This window comes from Musca domestica, unplaced genomic scaffold, assembly GCF_030504385.1.
Source record: "Musca domestica strain aabys unplaced genomic scaffold, Musca_domestica.polishedcontigs.V.1.1 37, whole genome shotgun sequence".
NCBI lineage: Eukaryota > Metazoa > Arthropoda > Insecta > Diptera > Muscidae > Musca > Musca domestica.
This window is the reverse complement of record NW_026712321.1, coordinates 5,802,837-5,824,850: the sequence shown is the minus strand read 5'-3', so window position 1 is coordinate 5,824,850 and position 22,014 is coordinate 5,802,837. Positions and strand designations below refer to the sequence as shown.

General features: G+C 33.7%; 1 protein-coding gene across 2 annotated transcripts in view; it reads left to right on the top strand.

Moving 5' to 3' along the window:
- LOC101890135 (bromodomain-containing protein DDB_G0270170) overlaps window positions 1–22,014 on the top strand; it is a 218,486-nt gene that overhangs the window by 80,156 nt on the left and 116,316 nt on the right. For both annotated transcript variants that reach the window (XM_059126235.1, XM_059126234.1), the window contains one exon: window positions 5,394–5,686. In XM_059126235.1, the coding sequence (XP_058982218.1) occupies window positions 5,395–5,686 (292 nt within the window). In that variant the 5' untranslated portion in view covers window position 5,394. The remainder of the gene's footprint in view (window positions 1–5,393; window positions 5,687–22,014) is intronic.

Here is a 22,014-nt window from a genome sequence, read left to right as displayed (position 1 = left end):
CAGAATAAGGATTTAAAAATGTAACCCATTGTAGGGGGAGGTGTCAGAAGGTGTGGACCGATATCTATCATATTCACAGAAGATCTTGTGTAAATCGAAATTTTGCGATGTGTGAGGTTTGGAATGAATCTGATTCATATTTTATTTTGAGTTTTATGAGTGTTTTGGTTATTTAAAATGTTGACCTCTGTGTGGGGAAGGTACTAGAAGGAGTGATCCGATATATCTCATATACCCAGTAGATCTTGTGTTATTAAAAATATTGGGGTGTGTCGAAATTGAGGGGAATTGGATGCCTCTTTCGCGTTTTATGACAGACATAAGTATTAAAAATGTTGACCCCTTTGAGGGGGAGGTACTAGAAAAAGAGGACCAATATATCCCATATTCACACCAGAATTTCTGTTGATAGAAATATTGGAATGTGTGGAACTTGACGAGAATCTGATGCCTATTTCGCGATTTATGGGAGCTATAATTTTTCATAATTTTGGTGTCGTTATGGGGGGGAGGTACCAGAAGAAGTGGACCGATATATCCCATATTCACACCAGATCTTGTATTGTCAGAAATATTAGAATGTGTGGAATTTGAGAAAAATTTGATGCCTTTTTTCGCATTTAGGGTATTAAAAATACTAACACCTTTTTGAGGGGAGTTACCAGAGGGTGTAGACCGATATATCTCATCTTCACAACAGTTCTTGTTTTGGTACAAATATTGGGATGTGTGGAATTTGAAGAGAATCGCATGCTTATATCGCATTTTATGAGGGCTATACTTTTTCAAATTTTTAACCCCTTTGTGTGGGACGTATCAGAAGGAGTGGACCGATATATTCAATCTTGGCACCAGATCTTGTGTTAGCACAGGTATTGCGATGTATCAAATTTGAAAAGAATCTGATGCTTATTTCTTTTTTTTATGAGCATTTTTGTAATTCCAAAATTTTACCCCTTTGTGTGGGAAGTTACCAGAAGGAGTGGACCGATATATCCCACCTTTACACTAGATCTTAGATTAATAAGAAATATTAACATGTGTGAAATTGTAAGAGAATCGGATTCTTCTTTCGCATTTTATGAGTTTTGAGGTTATTCAAAATTTTGACCTTTGTCTTTCCAGAGATAGTGGACCGAGATAGTGGACCGATATATGCCATCTGTTGCGATAGTAGAAATTTTGAGATTTGTGAAATTTCAAAATAAACGGAAATTTTTTTCATATTTTATAAGAGCTATAATTATTCAAAATTTTAACCCTTTGAAAGGGGTTTTCGCACCTGACCACGGCCTGATACAAAATTTTGGAATTTTCAAATCTAGAACAAAATCGGATAATCTTTTCATGCTCTTTGGGGTAAATTCCATTTGACCTCTTATGAGTCCAGAAGTAGTGGGCCCAGGAGTGTCCACATTTGAACTCGATATTACGATTTTCCAAATTCGGACCAAATCGAATCCGTTCTTCGTGAATTATCGTGCGCCCCCAGCCAGCCAGACCGACGGATGGATACCCCTATATCAACTCCAAATGTCCTAAAACGGATTTGGTCCAAGGAAACCTAGGCCAAAAAGCCCTTTTTTGGCCGTAACAAATGATATACATATACCTTCTGCAACCTTGTGGCTGAGGGTATAATTGTGTCCATATTGTCTTATGTCCTGAAAAATTATTTTTTTAGAAATCGACGCTCTTTTAAAAAATTATAATTCAAATAATATTTTTTAAAAATCCAGACAAAAAACTCCAAACAAATTTTTCTATTTCAATTTCCCCAATTTTTTGCCAATTGACATCACAGGAAAACATGGATATCCTGTGATAGATTTTTTTCTGCCATTCATTGTCTTATGTCCTGAAAAATTATTTTTTTTAGAAATCGACGCTCTTTTAAAAAATTATAATTCAAATAATAGTTTTGAAAAATCCAGACAAAAATCTCCACTTCGATAAATGATCCTCGAAAAAATATTCCCAAAAATCCTCAATTGTCCTTTGAAATTTGTGGCGCCCAAATAAATTTTTCTATTTCAATTTCCCCAATTTTTTTGCCAATTGACATCACAGGAAAACATGGATATCCTGTCATAGATTTTTTTCTGCCATTCATGGAAAAACATGGGAAACATACATTCGAACCCAACAAAATATATAACATGAAAATTGCAAATTTAAATATAATATCCGGTCTGCTCACAAGGCTATTAGTTCGAAGGAAGAAGCCTCAAATTTATGCTCTCGAGAATATGACAACTATGTGTTATCTGCTACAAGGCACGTGAGGAAGAGGGGGGACTTCCATACCAGGATCTCTGGTTGATTGTTTTGAAATGACTACCAGAATTAGGTTTACATATGGAGACATTGGATATTTTTGAACAGAATAAGGATTTAAAAATGTAACCCATTGTAGGGGGAGGTGTCAGAAGGTGTGGACCGATATCTATCATATTCACAGAAGATCTTGTGTAAATCGAAATTTTGCGATGTGTGAGGTTTGGAATGAATCTGATTCATATTTTATTTTGAGTTTTATGAGTGTTTTGGTTATTTAAAATGTTGACCTCTGTGTGGGGAAGGTACTAGAAGGAGTGATCCGATATATCTCATATACCCAGTAGATCTTGTGTTATTAAAAATATTGGGGTGTGTCGAAATTGAGGGGAATTGGATGCCTCTTTCGCGTTTTATGACAGACATAAGTATTAAAAATGTTGACCCCTTTGAGGGGGAGGTACTAGAAAAAGAGGACCAATATATCCCATATTCACACCAGAATTTCTGTTGATAGAAATATTGGAATGTGTGGAACTTGACGAGAATCTGATGCCTATTTCGCGATTTATGGGAGCTATAATTTTTCATAATTTTGGTGTCGTTATGGGGGGGAGGTACCAGAAGAAGTGGACCGATATATCCCATATTCACACCAGATCTTGTATTGTCAGAAATATTAGAATGTGTGGAATTTGAGAAAAATTTGATGCCTTTTTTCGCATTTAGGGTATTAAAAATACTAACACCTTTTTGAGGGGAGTTACCAGAGGGTGTAGACCGATATATCTCATCTTCACAACAGTTCTTGTTTTGGTACAAATATTGGGATGTGTGGAATTTGAAGAGAATCGCATGCTTATATCGCATTTTATGAGGGCTATACTTTTTCAAATTTTTAACCCCTTTGTGTGGGACGTATCAGAAGGAGTGGACCGATATATTCAATCTTGGCACCAGATCTTGTGTTAGCACAGGTATTGCGATGTATCAAATTTGAAAAGAATCTGATGCTTATTTCTCTTTTTTATGAGCATTTTTGTAATTCCAAAATTTTACCCCTTTGTGTGGGAAGTTACCAGAAGGAGTGGACCGATATATCCCACCTTTACACTAGATCTTAGATTAATAAGAAATATTAACATGTGTGAAATTGTAAGAGAATCGGATTCTTCTTTCGCATTTTATGAGTTTTGAGGTTATTCAAAATTTTGACCTTTGTCTTTCCAGAGATAGTGGACCGAGATAGTGGACCGATATATGCCATCTGTTGCGATAGTAGAAATTTTGAGATTTGTGAAATTTCAAAATAAACGGAAATTTTTTTCATATTTTATAAGAGCTATAATTATTCAAAATTTTAACCCTTTGAAAGGGGTTTTCGCACCTGACCACGGCCTGATACAAAATTTTGGAATTTTCAAATCTAGAACAAAATCGGATAATCTTTTCATGCTCTTTGGGGTAAATTCCATTTGACCTCTTATGAGTCCAGAAGTAGTGGGCCCAGGAGTGTCCACATTTGAACTCGATATTACGATTTTCCAAATTCGGACCAAATCGAATCCGTTCTTCGTGAATTATCGTGCGCCCCCAGCCAGCCAGACCGACGGATGGATACCCCTATATCAACTCCAAATGTCCTAAAACGGATTTGGTCCAAGGAAACCTAGGCCAAAAAGCCCTTTTTTGGCCGTAACAAATGATATACATATACCTTCTGCAACCTTGTGGCTGAGGGTATAATTGTGTCCATATTGTCTTATGTCCTGAAAAATTATTTTTTTAGAAATCGACGCTCTTTTAAAAAATTATAATTCAAATAATATTTTTTAAAAATCCAGACAAAAAACTCCACGTCGATTAAATATTTATTCTGATCCTCGAAAAAATATTCCCAAAAACACTCAATTGTCCTTTGAAATTTGTGGCGCCCAAACGATTTTTTTCTATTTCAATTTCCTCAATTTTTTGACAATTGACATCACAGGAAAACATGGATATCCTGTCATAGATTTTTTTTCGGACATTCATTGTCTTATGTCCTGAAAAATTATTTTTTTTAGAAATCGACGCTCTTTTAAAAAATTATAATTTAAATAATAGTTTTGAAAAATCCAGACAAAAAATCTCCACTTCGATAAATGATCCTCGAAAAAAATATTCCCAAAAATCCTCAATTGTCCTTTGAAATTTGTGGCGCCCAAACAAATTTTTCTATTTCAATTTCCCCAATTTTTTGCCAATTGACATCACAGGAAAACATGGATATCCTGTGATAGATTTTTTTCTGCCATTCATTGTCTTATGTCCTGAAAAATTATTTTTTTTAGAAATCGACGCTCTTTTAAAAAATTATAATTCAAATAATAGTTTTGAAAAATCCAGACAAAAATCTCCACTTCGATAAATGATCCTCGAAAAAATATTCCCAAAAATCCTCAATTGTCCTTTGAAATTTGTGGCGCCCAAATAAATTTTTCTATTTCAATTTCCCCAATTTTTTTGCCAATTGACATCACAGGAAAACATGGATATCCTGTCATAGATTTTTTTCTGCCATTCATGGAAAAACATGGGAAACATACATTCGAACCCAACAAAATATATAACATGAAAATTGCAAATTTAAATATAATATCCGGTCTGCTCACAAGGCTATTAGTTCGAAGGAAGAAGCCTCAAATTTATGCTCTCGAGAATATGACAACTATGTGTTATCTGCTACAAGGCACGTGAGGAAGAGGGGGGACTTCCATACCAGGATAGTGATGTGGGGGTGGTGAGTGGCATCTACATTCATTTTGACCACATACCCAAAGCCTAACTGAGAGCACAATGTCCTTAGTCATATCCTTTTAGCTAGCATGGCAAAATAGGTCATATATAAATTGCTTGGAATAATTTAAGCAGCCGTTTTTAGATTGGTTTTTATTTTCTTAAAAAAAAAATATGAAAGAAAACATGAAAGGATAATTTCCATGAAAATTTTCATTTAAATATTTATTAAATTCTCAAAGGAGTTCTGTTTTTGAATATCCTTTTCTCAAAGGATTTCAATTTTTCTTCATTTTTTTGTTAATAAATTCCATGTTTTTTTGGTATTTTCTTTCCAGGATGTCGGGTGGTTTAATGTCATGTGTAAGGGAGAATTCCCCACCCCTGGATTTGGATGCTTCCGGGCCATTATCACTGCCGGAACCGCGCATTAATACATCCGATTTGTACGATAATGTACATTCATCGTCATCATCATCGCATCAGAACATATTGTCCTCTACGCCGCTGGCGGCACATTCATCGATACACTTGGATGCAGCAACAGCAGCTGGCAGTGCCGGCAGTAATCATGGGGGTGGTGGGGAAGGTGTTCACACGTCAACACCTTTGGCCACCCCACCCAATACAGGTAAGTTATGGTCTTGGATCTCGATTTTTTTTCAATATCTATTATTTCCCCTACCTTCCTACCTCCCTCCCAGACAGTCATGCCATGACTTGAAGCTTTTGTCTATTTTTACATGGCCTCCATGCTGCCTGATACAGGCACTTGAATGTGTCCTTCTGTGCGAGCCATGGATGGGAGGGGAGGAGAATTATTTTTCTTTTCTTTCCTTGAGATTTATAGAAAAAAATCTCCTCATCATCTTCCTCTATTCCATACACTTGACAAAGTATTGCCTCATCGGGCATGGAATATTAAAGGTGTCACTGACTTATTATTGCAGGAGGGAAAAAAAAAGAAAAGAAAAACTTTTCAATGATCCTCTTAGGGCCACAAAACACAACAATGACCTTTTCCATTTAATTGTTGTGTGTTTTTTTCCTTGGAAAAAGGAAGTAAAGTTTTTATTTTCAGAAAAAGGGGAGGAGAAGTGTAAAGAAATTGTAGGAAATATTAGAGATTTATTTAAATTTAAATCATGATTTACGTTGGGCGCCATTTTGTAGTCGGGGAAAAATATATTTTTAAAAATTCAAAATTATCTGATTTTTTTTTTAAATGTCTGATCTGATTTTTTAAATAGTCGAGAAAAAAATATTCAGAAAAATTATCGATTGTCAGAAAATATTTAAAAATATACACAACTGGAAAAAGTAGTGAAAAATTAAAAAAAAATCGAAAAAAATATTTTTACAAATTTCCTAAAATAAAATAAATAATACATCGCGTTTTAAAATAATGACCAGAATTCAATCTGTTAAAATTTAATTCCGGTCTTTCGAGCCTTCAGAACATATTTTTCATTTGATTGTTGTGTGTTTTTTCCTGGGAAAGTAAAGTTTTTATTTTTTGGAAGGGAAGGAGAAGTTTAAAGAAATTATGGAAGATATTAAAGATTTGTTTAAATTTAAATTATAATTTTCGTTGGGCGCCATTTGGTAGTCGGGGAAAAAATATTTTTAAAATTTACAATTATCTGATTTTTTTTAAATCTCTGATCTGATTTTTTAAATAGTCGAGAAAAAATATTCTGAAAAATCATCGATTGTCTGAAAGTATTCTAAAAATACGCGACAGGAAAAAGTAGCGAAAAATTAAAAAAAAATCGGAAAAAAATATATTTACAAATTCCCTAAAAAATAATACATCGCGTCTTAAAATAATGGCCAGAATTCCATCTGAAAATATTATAAGGTATCTGTTAAAATTTAATTCCGGCCTTTCGAGCCTTCAGAACATATTTTCCATTTGATTGTTGTGTGTTTTTTTCCTGGGAAAGTAAAGTTTTTATTTTTATGGAAGGGAAGGAGAAGTTTAAAGAAATTGTAGGAAATATTAGAGATTTATTTAAATTTAAATTATGGTTTACGTTGGGCGCCATTTGGAAGTCGGGGAAAAAATATTTTTAAAAAATTACAATTATCTGAATTTTTAAATGTCTGATCTGATTTTTTAAATTGTCGAGAAAAAATATTCTGAAAAATCATCGATTGTCTGATAGTATTCTAAAAAGTACACGAATGGAAAAAGTAGTAAAAAAAATTAAAAAAAAATCTAAAAAAATATTTTTAGGAATTTTTTTAAAAAAAAAATACGTCTGCCAGAGTTCAATCTGAAAATAATGAAAGATATTTTTTAAAAAATTTAATTCAGTTCTTTCGAGCCCTCAGAAAATATTTTCAACGTTGGGCGCCATTTATTCATTAAAAAAAATAAATAAATAAATAAAAGTAAAAAATGCAGAAAAGCATAGCTAAAAGCAAGGATGTCTTTTTAATTTTACAATGACCACAAGGGTGAGATGAAAAAACTGCAACCAATTTCAGATTGCTGTCATTTCTTTGTCACTCGTCCGACAGCTGTTAAAATTATTCCAGTGAAAGCTGATTATATTGTTTACAAGCGTGCAATATCTTTTTGGTGAGAATTTTCCAGAAAAAAAGTTATTCGTGATGGAATTCAAGCGTGATCAAGTGTGATTTCTTTACATTTTGGCTGGAAAACCACAAGTGGCTATCGTCAGAGCACTCCAGAATTTAAATGTGAATAAATCTTTTGGGTTTCGTACCATCGCTTGTTACCGTGATACTGGTAGCGTAGCCCGACGTCAAGGAAGTGGACGGAAGAAAACAGCAACATCAGCAGAAATGGTTCGAAAAATAAAGAAGCGACTTGATCGAAACCCGCATCGCAGTGGCCGAAAAATGGCCCGTGGGCTGAATGTATCGCAATATTCCCGCCGGCAAATATTAAAAAATGAGGTCGGGGTAAAGCCATTGAAATTGCAAAAAGTGCAAGAACTTACTCCGAGGCAGCAGAAAGAAAATAGACTCAAAAGAGCTAAAGAGTTGCTTCGCTTGGCCGAAAGTGGTAAACTGCCGAATTTGGTTTTCTCCGATGAGAAAACATTCGTTGCCCAGCAGTTTGTAAACAAGCAAAGTGATCGTGTTTACTTGCCAAAGAGGTCAGCTAAAAATGTGCACCTTCGGTTGGCCACCTGAACTCAAGCGCCGGCCATGGTGATGGTTTGGGCCTCCATAACAGCCGATGGTCGCTCTCCGCTCGTATTATTCGACCATGGCATAAGAAAAAAATCCACCTTAATAAAGATCATAGATTAGCCTTAGAGGATATCAATGGCTTTATAGAGTTTTCCTCAGGGAAAGAATGAAAATATCCCCTATGGGCCTGACGTTGGGCGCCATTTTTCTGATTATTTGTTGCGAAAGCTTCAGCTTAGGATATGACACAGAATTCAAAGTTACTTGGTTGTCAGTTTATTATTCCGACTTTGTGTCCTATATCCTGTTTAGGATTAAATATAATTTTCATTTCTGGAAAAAGTTCCAAATCCTTAAAGGATTAACCTTAGAGGATATTAAAGGCCATACAGAGTTTTCCTCAAAGAAATAATAAAATCATCATCTTCATTAGTATGGACCTGACGTTGGGCGCCATTTGCTTTATATAAAATATAGCAAATGTATTTCTGAGCTGTATTTGATATATTTCCCCAAATATTGTTGTTGCAGAGTGCATATTACGGGTGCGGAGGGCAAAAATAACAAATCGGATGAACAATATATATGGGAGCTATAGCTATATCTGAACCGATTTCGATCAAATTTGGCATACTTATTTTCAGGCCTAATTTGGTTGTATGCGCAAAATTATACATACTATTCGGGCTGATATTACACGCTTGGTGCACAATAAAAGGCAAATCGGACGAAGATATATATGGGAGCTATATCTAAATTTTGAACGATTATCTCCAATTTCAATAGGGTTCGTCCTTGGGCCAAACAAATGATTTGTGCAAAATTTCATCTCGATAGGGTAATGAATGCGAACTGTACTTTGTTTACAAAAATACATGGACAGACGGACAGGCAGACGGACGGACATGCATAAATCGACTTAGAATGTGATTCTATGCAGATCATCAAAAGGAACTATGGGTCTATCTCGTTTCCTTTTGTCTGTTACAAACAAATGCACAAAGACATAATACCCTGAGCACCTTGTGGTGTAGGGTATAAAAATAGAATTGTCATTTTCTGAAGAAAAAATCCGCCCTGATACAGGCCATGGATTAGGCTTAGAGGATGTTAATGGCTCATGTAAATAATGAAAATATATCCACCATACATCTAACGTTGGGCGCAACTTTATGTAGGGTCTTTTATCCCGAATAGTAGTAAATATTTATGACATTTTCTGAAGCAATAAATCCACTTTGATAAAGGTTATGGATAAGCCTTAGAGGACATCAATGGGTTTGCAAACGTTTCCTCATGGAAATAATGAAAATATCTCCACCAGTGGCATGTATCTAACGTTGGGTGCCACTTACTTTATGTAGGCCACAGGCTAGAATTTGCCACTTAATTGAGAGTGACTTGGCTGACAAATATTTTAGGGCCTTGTATCCCGAATAGTAGCAAATATAATTGGCATCTTCTGAAGAAATAAATCCACTCTGATTAAGGTTATGGATATGCCTTGGAGGACATCAATGGGTTTGCAAAGTTTTCCTCATATCTCTCCACCACTCTCCACCATTGGTATGTACCTAACGTTGGGCGCCACTTTTCTCATAGTTTGTTTTAAAAACTTCCGGCTAAAATAAGAAACCTCACTGAAAATTAATTGGTTGGCAGATATTTTTACACCAACTTACGGTCCTCTATCCTGTTAAGGAGTAATTGTTATTGTCATATTCTAAAAAAAAAATTTTAAAAAATCTAAGATATCAATGGTTCCGCAAAGCTTTTATGGAAATAATATAAATATATCCCTCCATTGTTAGTAGCCTAGTGTCCTATACCCGGTTAAATATAATTGCCTTTTTTCTAAAAATACAAATGTATGGCTGATTGCTTTGGGTTCATATTGGCCGCCATTGTCAGGTCAAATCCTAGATTTTGAGATGGCGTCCTTAACACTGGATACAATGGCTGAAATAAGTCATATTGTGGCACATTTAAATCTCCGTTGGGCGCCACATTCTTACACATTAACTAAGATAGAGCGAGAGTGCTAAATTTCCACATCTAGGTGGTCATAGCCCTTCTAGAAATCTGCGATGTCTGATCCGTTAGTTCGATGATAATCCTCCTCGGGATAGCTCTAGCCCAGGCTATGATTGCCAGCAAAAATTATTTAAAAACAAAACTACCACGTCTTCGGTTGACATATATCTTTTTTACAGTTCAGGGTCCTTTATCCTTAGCTTAGTGTCCTAAACCCCTGTAAGGAGTAAATATAATTGAAATTTTCTGCAAAAATCCACCAAAATATCCTTAAAGGATATCAATGACAGCACCGAGTTTTCCTCATAGAAATTACGAAAGTATCCCTTTCTCTTGGAAACCTATTTGGGATTATCCCTGCTGCTCTCTATTATATTCTGACTCACCATGGTTTCTCCATTTTTTTCGCACAGTTGCTATAATTTTGAATTATTTTTATTACAATATTATTTAGTTCTAATAACCTTTTGTTGTTATGGTATCCCTAGAAACCCTGGAAGAACCATGCATTGCCGTCCGTATGGTTGGCAACAAAAGTTGGAAAAGAAAATCCTTTATCTATTTTTTCCTTTTTCCCGGCCATGGCTAATCCTTTCATGGCAAACATAGAAAATCGGCATGCGAAAGATATGGAAAAAATGCCTCAAGGAGGGGGGTAGTTTCATGCTGTCAATATCATCATGGCATGGCAATTTTCAATGGATACTCAAAGGAAATTTGCAAAGATTATGTGTCATTCCGAAACTAGGAGCCAAGGGAAGGAGAAGAGAACAAAAAGTTTCCATTTCATATTTCCCGAAATTCAGCGGGGAATTTAAACAGTGGCTAATGTCATTTCCATTTCCAAGTCAATTGAGACAGTTGCCACAAAAGGCAAAGCAGAGACGCAAGGAAAGGAGTAAAGCAAGGAGATGGGAAAGGGGCGAGGGGGGCAAATATGAAATCACTATTTCTTTGGCACGCAAAAAAGAATTCCATTTCCATTTCACATTGATACCCAAGGGATATAGGCCACATGCAAAAAGGATTCAATAGGATTTGAGTGCTACGAAGAAAGGGATTTGTAAATCACAAAGCCAGCCGAACAGTAAAAGAAAACTGTGCAAATCCTGAAAACATTTCTAGGACTTAAGTCGTCGTTCCTTTTTTTTTTTGCTGTCTCGCAAAAGAATATTTCGTTTCTTTATTTCTTTGCCATTTTTTGCCGTTTAACGCCTAAGGATATGCTTAAGTGTTGCCTTTTGTAAGGCATTCAATCTAAAACGTTTGTGTTTTTCTCTTTTCTTTACTCTCCCCGCCTCTCTCTTGACTTCACATGTGATTTTTGTTTTATTTGTTTTTGTCGCAGTTTTATTTTCTGTTTGGTTTCTGAATAAACGTCAACCTGTCACAGCAACGGTAGCATGGCAAGGCAAGGCAAGGCTTTTGTATGGCAGTTAAGCAGAGTGGTAGTAATTTAAAATGTATGACTTAAATAGTGGTGTATACTTTTAGGATGTGAAAGAAAACTACTGCATGAATATTTCTATGGCAAATGGGTTGGCAGTTTTAGAAATAGTCTTTCAAATTCCAGGACCGCCCTTCCGCCTTGCTCCACTGCGGGGGCTGGTATATCAGCCGTTGATCTATTAAGTATTCCCTTTTTTTTTGTTGTTTGCCTAGCATTATCCTGTGGCACATATGGATGTGCTCAGATATTCAAGCCGAAAATGGGTCAACCTACCTGAGATATGCAACATTTATTTTGTGATTTTAATTTTTTTCTCATAATGAAAATGGAGGTTCCTTGTGGATATCTTATTTAGCACATCATGGTATGAGTGTTCCTACTTCCCCATCCAGTTGACACATTTCAATTCATTTGCTGGTGAATGATAGAAATGTGGTTTTTATTCACATGAATTGTTAAGTGCCAAGGACTAAATATAAGGATAATAATTTACAAAAAGGGATATTTTTTTTTAAGAAATGAAAAATATTTTTTTCTATGGCCTAAAAGTATGCTTTATCTCTTGAAAATTCAGATAAATCCTTTGGAGAAGCTGAACAATGAAAAGCCTCAAACCACGATTCATTTTGAGCATCACTAGAAAATCTATTTATTTGACTAGAAATAATATTTGTCTTTAAAAAATATAAAATGTTCCTATGAATTCCAATAAGTTTCGATCAGCGGTCAAAAAGATTTTCAAACATCCTAGAATTCATATATTTACTCTCTTAAGATATCCACAAATGCTGGTCCTTTAAAACTTAAAAAAATATATAAATTTAAAAAAATGTAATCCCTTAGAAAATTCTCACGAACCCTTGTCCGTTAGGACTTCAGAAAATATTCTTCAAAAAAAAAAAAAATAAATAAATAAATAAATAAAATAAATAAATTAAATTGTCAGTTCAGACTTCTGAAAGAGTCCTTAATAGATTTTCTTGAAGAAAAAAAAAAACGCAAATATATTTTTCACAGTATATTGGTTAGAATTCTTATATTTATTCTCTTAAGAAATTCACAAATTCTGGTGCTTTAAAACTTAAAAAAATATATAAATTTAAAAAAATGTAATCCCTTAGAAAATTCTCACGTACCCTTGTCCGTTAAGTATTCAGAAAATATTCTTAAAAAAAAAAAAATAAATAAATAAAATTGTCAGCACAGACTTCTGAAAGAGTCCTTAAAAGATTTTCTTGAAAAAAAAAAAACGCAAATATATTTTTCACAAGATATTGATATGCGAGGCTATTTTTAAATATCCCCGAATTCGTGCATTTTTATTTTTAAGAAATCCACAAGACTTTAGAAACAATTTAAAAATAGTCCACGAATCTTTGTCTCTTAATCCATTCGAAAATTGTCATGAACACTTGTCCGTAAAGTCTTCAGAAAATATTCTTCAAAAAATATTCTTTAAAAAAAAATTCTTTCAACATTTTGTACAAATCTTTGAAAAATATTTCTCTAAAAATCTGAACATATTCCTGCTTATCCTTCGAAAATATTTTTCTAAAAAATGTTTCTTTAAAAATCTGTGAGAATAGAAAAAACTCTCTTGGTCCTTGAAAAATATGCCTCAAAAGACGGGTGATTATAGTTCTGTTGATCCTTGAAAGAAATCCTTTAAATACTTACGGTTATAGCCCTGCTGGTCCTTAAAAAATATTCTCTAAAATTCCAGCAGAGGTCAAGCTAGTCCTTGAAAATAATTCCTCTCAAAGTCTGCGATTATAGCTCGTGGATCCTTAATAAAAGCTTCTCTAAAATTCTATGAACTTAGCTCTTCTGGTCCTTGAAAAATTTATTTAAACAAATCTGAGTCACCTGAAAAATATTCTTCCAACTATTGGAGATTAAAGCTTTGCTGGCCTTCGAAAATATCCCTATAGAAATAAACGGTTAAAGCTTTTTCTGTGAGAATAGAAAAAAACTCTCTTGGTCCTTGAAAAATATGCCTAAAAAAACGGGTGATTATAGTTCTGTTGATCCTTGAAAGAAATCCTTTAAATACTTACGATTATAGCCCTGCTGGTCCTTGAAAAATATTTTTTAGAAATCCATGATTAAAGCCCTGCTGATCCTTAAAAAATATTCTCTAAAATACCAGAAGAGGTCAAGCTAGTCCTTGAAAATAATTCCTCTCAAAGTCTGCGATTATAGCTCGTGGATCCTTGATAAAAGCTTCTCTAAAATTCTATGAACTTAGCTCTTCTGGTCCTTGAAAAATTTATTTAAACAAATCTGAGTCGCCTGAAAAATATTCTTCTAACTATTGGAGATTAAAGCTTTGCTGGCCTTCAAAAATATCCCTATAAAAATAAACGTTTAAAGCTTTTTCTGGTCTTGAAAAATATTGTTGCTCTGCAGGTCTTTAACAAAATATTCCCTTAAAATTGGCGATTAAAGCGCTGGTGATTATAGTTCTGCAGGTCCTTATAAAATTACACTTAAAATCCTCGGTTATTGCTTTGCTAATATTACCCAGAATTCCTGTAAAAAATCCTTGAAACTAGCTCTAAAATTCCGGGAATTATAACCCTGCCTGTCCTTTAGAAATAATTCTAAAAAGTCTGTAATTTTAGCTCTTTTGGTCCTTGAAAAATATTCATCTGAAAATTTGTGATTACATTTCTGCTAGCCCCTCAGAAATAGTCTTATAAACATCCTTGAATAAAAATCGCTCTAGAAAAATGTTCCTCCAAATAATTTGTGGTTAGAGGATTTTTTAATGTCTTCTATAACCCAAAGACCTTTACATGGTTTTCCAAAAACCAAAGACCACCAATAACCTTGAAAAGTTCTTTAATAGGTAGCAATAGATTTTCACAAGGTTCTCTATGGTCAGAAATTCTTCACAAAATCTTCAATAGGCTGTAGGTGGTGCAAGGTATTCGAGAAATAAAGGCTCTCCAAAGGCCTTCTAAAAAATCGAGGACCTCTGATTTGTAGAAGTTTTTTTTTTTTGCAAGAACTACACGAGCTATTCTTTCATTCTTTTAGAGGAAAATTTTCGAAGGATCGGCAGCGCTCTAATCATTGAGTTTTTGGAAAAAAATTGTGAAAGATCTGCAGAGCATAAAGGAGTATTTCTAAAGGCCCTGCAGAGCTATATAATTTAGAACAATATTTTTCAAGGATCAGCAGAGGAATATTTTTTAAGATCAGCTTACCTCTAATCACAGATTTTTACTAGAACTATTTCTGAGGCTTTGCCGAATATACCGTGGATTGTTAGGAATATTTTTAAGGATATGTTAATATAATATTTTTCAGAGCTAGAATCGTTGATATTTTGATCCCTGAAAGATAATATCTTAAATTCCTTTGGTCCTTGCAAAAAATACACCTAAAGATCCCCTATTAAAGCTCTGCTGGCCTTTAACAAATATTCCGCTTTAGATAAAGAACTTTTTGGAAATTGTTCAGAGGTCTTCTATCTATGGAGTATTTTTTGAAGTCCTCTATGGTTTTAAAGATCCTTAACAGGCCCTCTATCAACAGAAAAATATTCTTCTAAATTTTCTTGGTCCAGAGATTAAAGCTCTGCTGGTCTTTCAAAAATATATCTTTTTAGATAAAAACACTTTTTGGGAATTGTTTAGATATTTTCTATATATGAAGTATTCCTGGAAGGCCGCTCAAATTTTAAAGATCCTTGACAGATCCTCTATCAACAGAAAAAAAAATCTTGTAAATTTCCTAGGTTCTTCAAAAAAATTCCAATAGAAAAACGTGATTAAAGTTCTGCTGGTCTTTCGGAAATATTCCTCTTAGATAAAGAACTTTTTGGGAATTGTTCAGAGGTCTTCTATCTATGGAGTATTTTTTGAAGTCCTCCATCAACAGGCCCTCTATCAACAGAAAAATATTCTTCTAAATTTCCTTGGTCCTTGATAAATATTTCCCCTAAAAACCAGAGATTAAAGCTCTGCTGGTCTTTCAAAAATATATCTCTTTAGATAAAAAAAAAAACTTTTTGGGAATATTTTCAGATATTTTCTATATATGGAGTATTCCTGGGAGGCCGCTCAAATTTTAAAGATCCTCTATCAACAGAAAAAAAAATCTTGTAAATTTCCTAGGTCCTTGAAAAAAAATTCCAATAGAAATACGTGATCAAAGTTCTGCTGGTCTTTTGGGAATTTTTCAGACGTTTTTCTATTTATGGAATAGTTCTGGAAGTCCGCTGGAATTTTTATCCCCTATCAACAGAAACCCTTTCAAAGCCTCTAGAATAGATTTATTTGGAATACAAAATTTTTTTGAAATTTTTTTTCCCCAGTTCTCATTTCATCATTTCAAATAATTAGCCGATTTCAGTGCATTCCATCAGGTGTTAATTGTAAGATTTTGAAATCCTCAATTTTTATTACAAATTATTTTCCCTCCGGTTTGCGAAATCCATTGAAAATTGTAATTCTAAAATGAAAACAACAAAACAAATAAAATACCAACTAAAAAAATCGAAAAGCAATCTGATTACCGAAACATGGCCATAAACAAGATTTCTGTATTAAAACAATGAGCAGACAACAATTTTCATGTCGACAATTTAAATAAAAAACAAAAACAACAATAAGCAGCAGCAACGCAAACATGTACGCAATCATCAAAACTAAAATAAACAATTTAAAGAAAAAACAAAAGAAAAAAATTTTTGAAAAGAAAAAAAATCAAAATTGAAAAAATCTAAAAAGCCCAGAAAAAAAAAACTTTTGCAAGACTTGAGCTAAGAAAATCTCCCCCGAAATTTAAAAAGAAAATCAAAACAATAACGTGAAAACAATAAAAAACCATGCAGTAGAAACAAAATAACAATGGCTGGCAGCAATGCAGACAGCTAGGCTTGTTGATAAGAAAATACAAAAACAAAAATTAAATGAAAAAAAAAAAAAAAAAATAAAGAAACCCAGGAAAACCTACAGAAAATTTCAATAGGAGACCTCTCGCAACCACCCTCCTGGGGCCCCCTCTCTCAAACAAATTCGAAACCAAGTCAGCTTGACTATCAAAACAATGGTGGCCTAATCAATGTTAACGTCTCTCTACATGTGTTTTAGGCCTACAACAGAGTCTAACACACACACACATACCTTCCACAATAAAAACAACAACAGTGATTTAGTTCCATGTTAGCTAGCTACCGGTATGTACCACCTTTGCCCCCCGTACCACACACACGCTTACACAAAGGTCACCATGGCAATGTTATGAAATATCGGCGATGAAAAAATTATTTAATTTTTCTTTTCATTTCGTTTCACAAAACAAAATGTTTTATCAGTTTTTGTTTTATTTCTTTTTTTTGGTTTTTGAAACACACTCTCAACGCTTGTTATTAACTGCTGCCGTTAACGGCTTCCATTTGCTACCAACCATTGGCATGGCTTGTAACAAAGAAATTAACACAACAATGACGAGCAAAACATATGTTTTTTGTTTTTGTTGTTGTGATAACAGCTGACACAAACATATCTACAACAGCTCTGACACGTACCACGAAGATACATTGACTCAAATGAAGTAGGGGCCAGTCAGACTTCCATTATCGCTCATCGTCAGCAGCAGCAGTAACAGCAATTGGTGGCTAGTGGATACATAAAGGGAAGAGAAAAGCGGAATGCCAATTACCCCCCCCCAGTAATGTGAATGAAGTTGCGGAACGAAATAGGGCCACAGTGGCGGGAAAAAATCGAAGAATGCAATAATAAAATTATTTATTACATTTCGCCTAAAAGTAGGCAACATTATTGGTAAAATAACTGAAAAAAATTACTCCATTTAGAAAAGTCGTGTAAAAGCTTTTTCATAGAGAATCCTACACAAAATTTTCATGAAAAAGCCCTGCGAAATAGGTCCGCTCGTCTTTGAAATACGTTCTTCCGAAATTCAACGATTACAGCCTTACAGGTCCTTTCTTTGAAATACGTTTCTCCTAAATTCAATGATTACAACCTTACAGGTCTTTGAAAAGCATTCCTCCAAAAAAAAAATATAGCTTCAAGGATTCTTGATAAATTCTACTTTAAAATTCTGTGAATTTAGGCCTTACAAGATATTCTAGAGACAGAAGTCTTCAAAGGCCTTCTAAAAAATTCTGGGATGGAGCTCTGCTGTTTCCTTAAATATCTGTGATTATAGAACTTTACAAGGACTGAAAAAATCTATGGATCGAAAACTTTATAGGGTTTTATATGGACAAAACACCTTTACAAGGCCTTCTACGAATCTTTACAAGGTCTTCTGTAGACCCAAGATCTTTGAAAAATCGTCCATAGACCAAAGTCCTTTACAAAGTCTTCTATACCTCAATGACCTACACAAAGTCGTCCAATAGCCTTGATAGCTTCTCAAAGCCTTCTCCTATTTAAAAAACATTCCTCTAAAATTCGTGGTTATATCTGTGCTGATCCTTGAAAAAAATATCCTCGTCTATTGATCTGCTGGTGTTTGAAAATTTTCCTCTAAAAATCAATGACTAAAAAATAGACTACAGTTTTTTTTGGTCTGCTTGTCTTTGAAGAAATGTTCCGGGATTACAATTCTGATGATTCTTAAGAAAATCCTTCAAAAATCCGTGATTATAGCTTTGCTGTTCCTTGAAAATTATTCCTCCAAAACATTTGTTTTGCTGGTCCTTGAAAATTATCCAAGATCATGTCTTTACTGATCCTTGAAAAAAAAATTCTCCAGAAATTGGATTATAGCTCCGCTGATTTTCGACAAATATTCCTTAAAAAAGCTTGGATATAGCACTGCTGGTCCTTGAAAAGTAAACCTCCAAACATCCGCGATTGTAGCTCAGCTCATCCATTAAAATTATTTCTCTGAAAATTCGCAATTTAAGCCCTACTGGTCCTTGAAAAATATTCCTTAAATAAACCATTCTTTCTGGTCCTTGAAAAGATTAAAAATCCGTGATAAGAGCTCCGCTGCTTCTGACAATTTTTCATCAAAAATTCGTGATTGTAGTCAAGCTGACACTTTAGAATAAAAATATTTTTTAAAGATCCAAGTGTCTTTGGTCCTGAAAAAAATATTTTGTCCTGAAAAAATGGTTATTAAAGACCCACGCCTCTTTGGTCCTGGAAAAATATATTTTAAAGATCCACGTCCCTTTGGTCCTGGAAAAAATCTTTTAAAAATCCACGTTTCTTTGGTCCTGGAAAAAAATAATCTTTTAACAATCCACGTTTCTTTGGTCCTGGAAAAAATATTTTTTATAGATCCACGTATCTTTGGTCCCGGAAAAAATATTTATTTAAAAATCCAGGTTTCGACCCTTAAAAATATTTTTTAAAAATACGCGTCGTTTTGGTGCTGGAAAAAATATTTTTTAAAGCTCTCTTTGGTCCTGGAAAAAATATTTTTTAAAGATCCACTTTTATTTTTCCTTTGGTCCTTGAAAAAATATTCTGTAAAAATCCAAGTTTGGAAGGACTTCTGGTCCTTAAAAAAATATTCTTTAAAAATCCAAGTTTGGAAGAACTTTTGGTCCTTGAAAAAATATCTTTTAAAAATCCAAGTTTGGAAGGACTTCTGGTCCTTGAAAAAATATTCTTTAAAAATCCAAGTTTGGAAGGACTTCTGGTCCTTGAAAACATATTCTTTAAAAATCCACGTTTATTTGTCCTTGAAAAAAAATCTTTAATAATTCACTTTTATTTGTGCTTTGGTCCTGGAAAAAAATATTTTTCCAGGTATATTTGTCCTTGAAAAAATATTTTTTAAAGATCCACGTCTCTTTGGTCCTGGAAAAAATATTTATGTAAAAATCCAGGTTTCGAAAAATTTAAAAATTATTATTTTATTCTACAAAAAATATGATTTAAAAAATCAGTGTTTATTTTTGATCCTTGAAAAAATATTCTCCCAAAAAATCCCCGTTTATTTTTGGTCCTTGAACTATCTCTTTTCAAAACTCCTCCTCCTTGAAAAAATATTTTTTTAGAAAAAGTCCACTTTTGTTTGTGGTCCTTAGGATATCCATGGGTTTTATTGGTCCTTGAAAAAAATATTCTCTAAAAAATCCCACATTATTTTTTTTTTTCGCCTCAGTATATGCAACACTTTTGTAATTTTTAAACCTACCATCCCACTGTTACCATTTTGTTAATAATCATGATAATAAATCTGTCCAAACACAACGATTACAATGGTAACAGCAGCATCACCGACCGACCGACAGTAACAACAATTCAACAAATTATGCTACCGCTAAATTGTTATACCTCCGGCCAAGAGCAACAACAACAATAGCAAACAAAAAATTTGTAACCTTTGTTTGAACTTTACATAATTGGATTTGTTTATGGTAGTTTACTACAAATTTTACTACCGCTTCGGTATTTTTTTCCTGCTGTAACACAGTTGAAGCCTATCAAAATGTCTGTCCATTCAACTGATACCTATCTTTGTTATCTGGTTGTCGGTCTGTCTGTCTGTCTGTCTGTCTGCCTGCTGTACTATTTGCCTTCCTTCCGTCAGTGTCTGCTATACCGCCAACTCTATGTTATTGTTACAATTTACAATGGAGCGTTACGGCTGATCTTTTGTTCACCTCACGTTGTGCAAGTCGGTCCATATCCCCCCAATCTTGGAAAATTGGAATGCATTTTGCCACAAATGGTGGCCGTGTGGAAAGATGTATGGAGTGTGAGTGATAGACCGAAAATTGGCTATCACAGTTAAATGGAAATTTAGCTTGGGAATGTGTAAATGCTGGGGGAAAACAGACATAGCTTATCATTAAGTAATGGCGTGATAATGAAACGCTGGACAATGCGTTCGAAATTGCAATTGTGAGTCATGAAAAGATAAAACAAAGATGAAAGTGGCAAAATAAATGTAAAATTTTTTTATATAAGTAAATAAATTGACATTGGAAACTAACGCCTAAAAGTATGCATCATTCATGATAGACAACAATATTGGCCATCAATTAATATAGCTTTATTAATAATACAATATATAGACGCCTTAAAATAATTAAGTTCGACAACGACTTAAAGTATGCAATACTTTAATTCTATGTTTCCTTAAGGTATGCAGCACAAATTATTTAGATTTAAAAATAGGTTTACGAACAAATTGCCATCAATATTTGCTACTAAATTGTATTTTATGTGCCCCGCAGCTTCTTAGTATCATTAAAATACATTCTCTTAATACACTCCTAAAAGTAGGCACCACATCTTAATATTTATTTACAAACAGCAAAATTACATCATTAATTCTCCCAGAGGATTCTCCATTCTAATGCTGTTGTGGGCCACATTTAATTGCTATTTACAATTCCTTTATCTTCTTTGCCTTGCCTTTTCCTTTCTATCCTAGCAAGCAGTAGCGGTCGGATGAAAAATCCCAATCCCAAGATTCGCTACCCCCATTCTGTAATTATTTCAAATTGCCATCCATTTAAGCTGCCTAACACCTGATGACCTAGTTTTTTCATGATGCCAAGCATAGACTTTTGAATAGACCTTCCATTACACCCACCCACCCGGTAAATTGCTGTGATGACGATGATAAAGTTTTATCCTTTTATATCCTTAAATGGTTCCAATCTTCAGCTCTCTTTTAAGGTTGTTACTTTCATTTGGTTTTTTTATTTTATATTTTTTTACCTATCTTTGGAATGCTGTGCCATTTTTTATTTATCCTCTTTTGGAGAACTTTGTTTAATGTTCTGCATGATTTGGGGAAAGTGAAGCACATTTAACGCTGCGGTTTAGAGAGGTGATAATGTTGGAGAGAGGAAATCCTGAAAATGGTTTTGAATGAAAATACGTAAGGTGGAAATTTTAAACGGTGATGATGTTTTTAATATTTAATGTTTTTTAATTTAATTATTTTTATGTTTATTTTTGAGGACCAAAAATTTTTTTAAAATATTTTTTAATATTCCATAGACGTGTATTTTTTAAATATTGTGGGTATTTAAATTTTTTTTTTTGAAAAAAGAAAAAAACAAGTATACACGTGGATTAAAATAAAAAGATATTTCTAGGAAACCCTGATAAAAATGGATTTTTAAAAAATTATTTGAAAAATCAATTATAAACGTAGATTTTTTAAAAAATATTTTTTACGACCCATGATAAGCTTGGATGTTTTAAAGAATATTTTTAATGACCCATGATAAGCGTGGTTTTTTAAAAAATATTTTTTAGGACCCATGATAAGCGTGGATTTTTTAAAAGTTATTTTTAGGGACCAATTATAAACGTGGATTTTTTAAAAAAATATTTTTAAGAACCCATGAT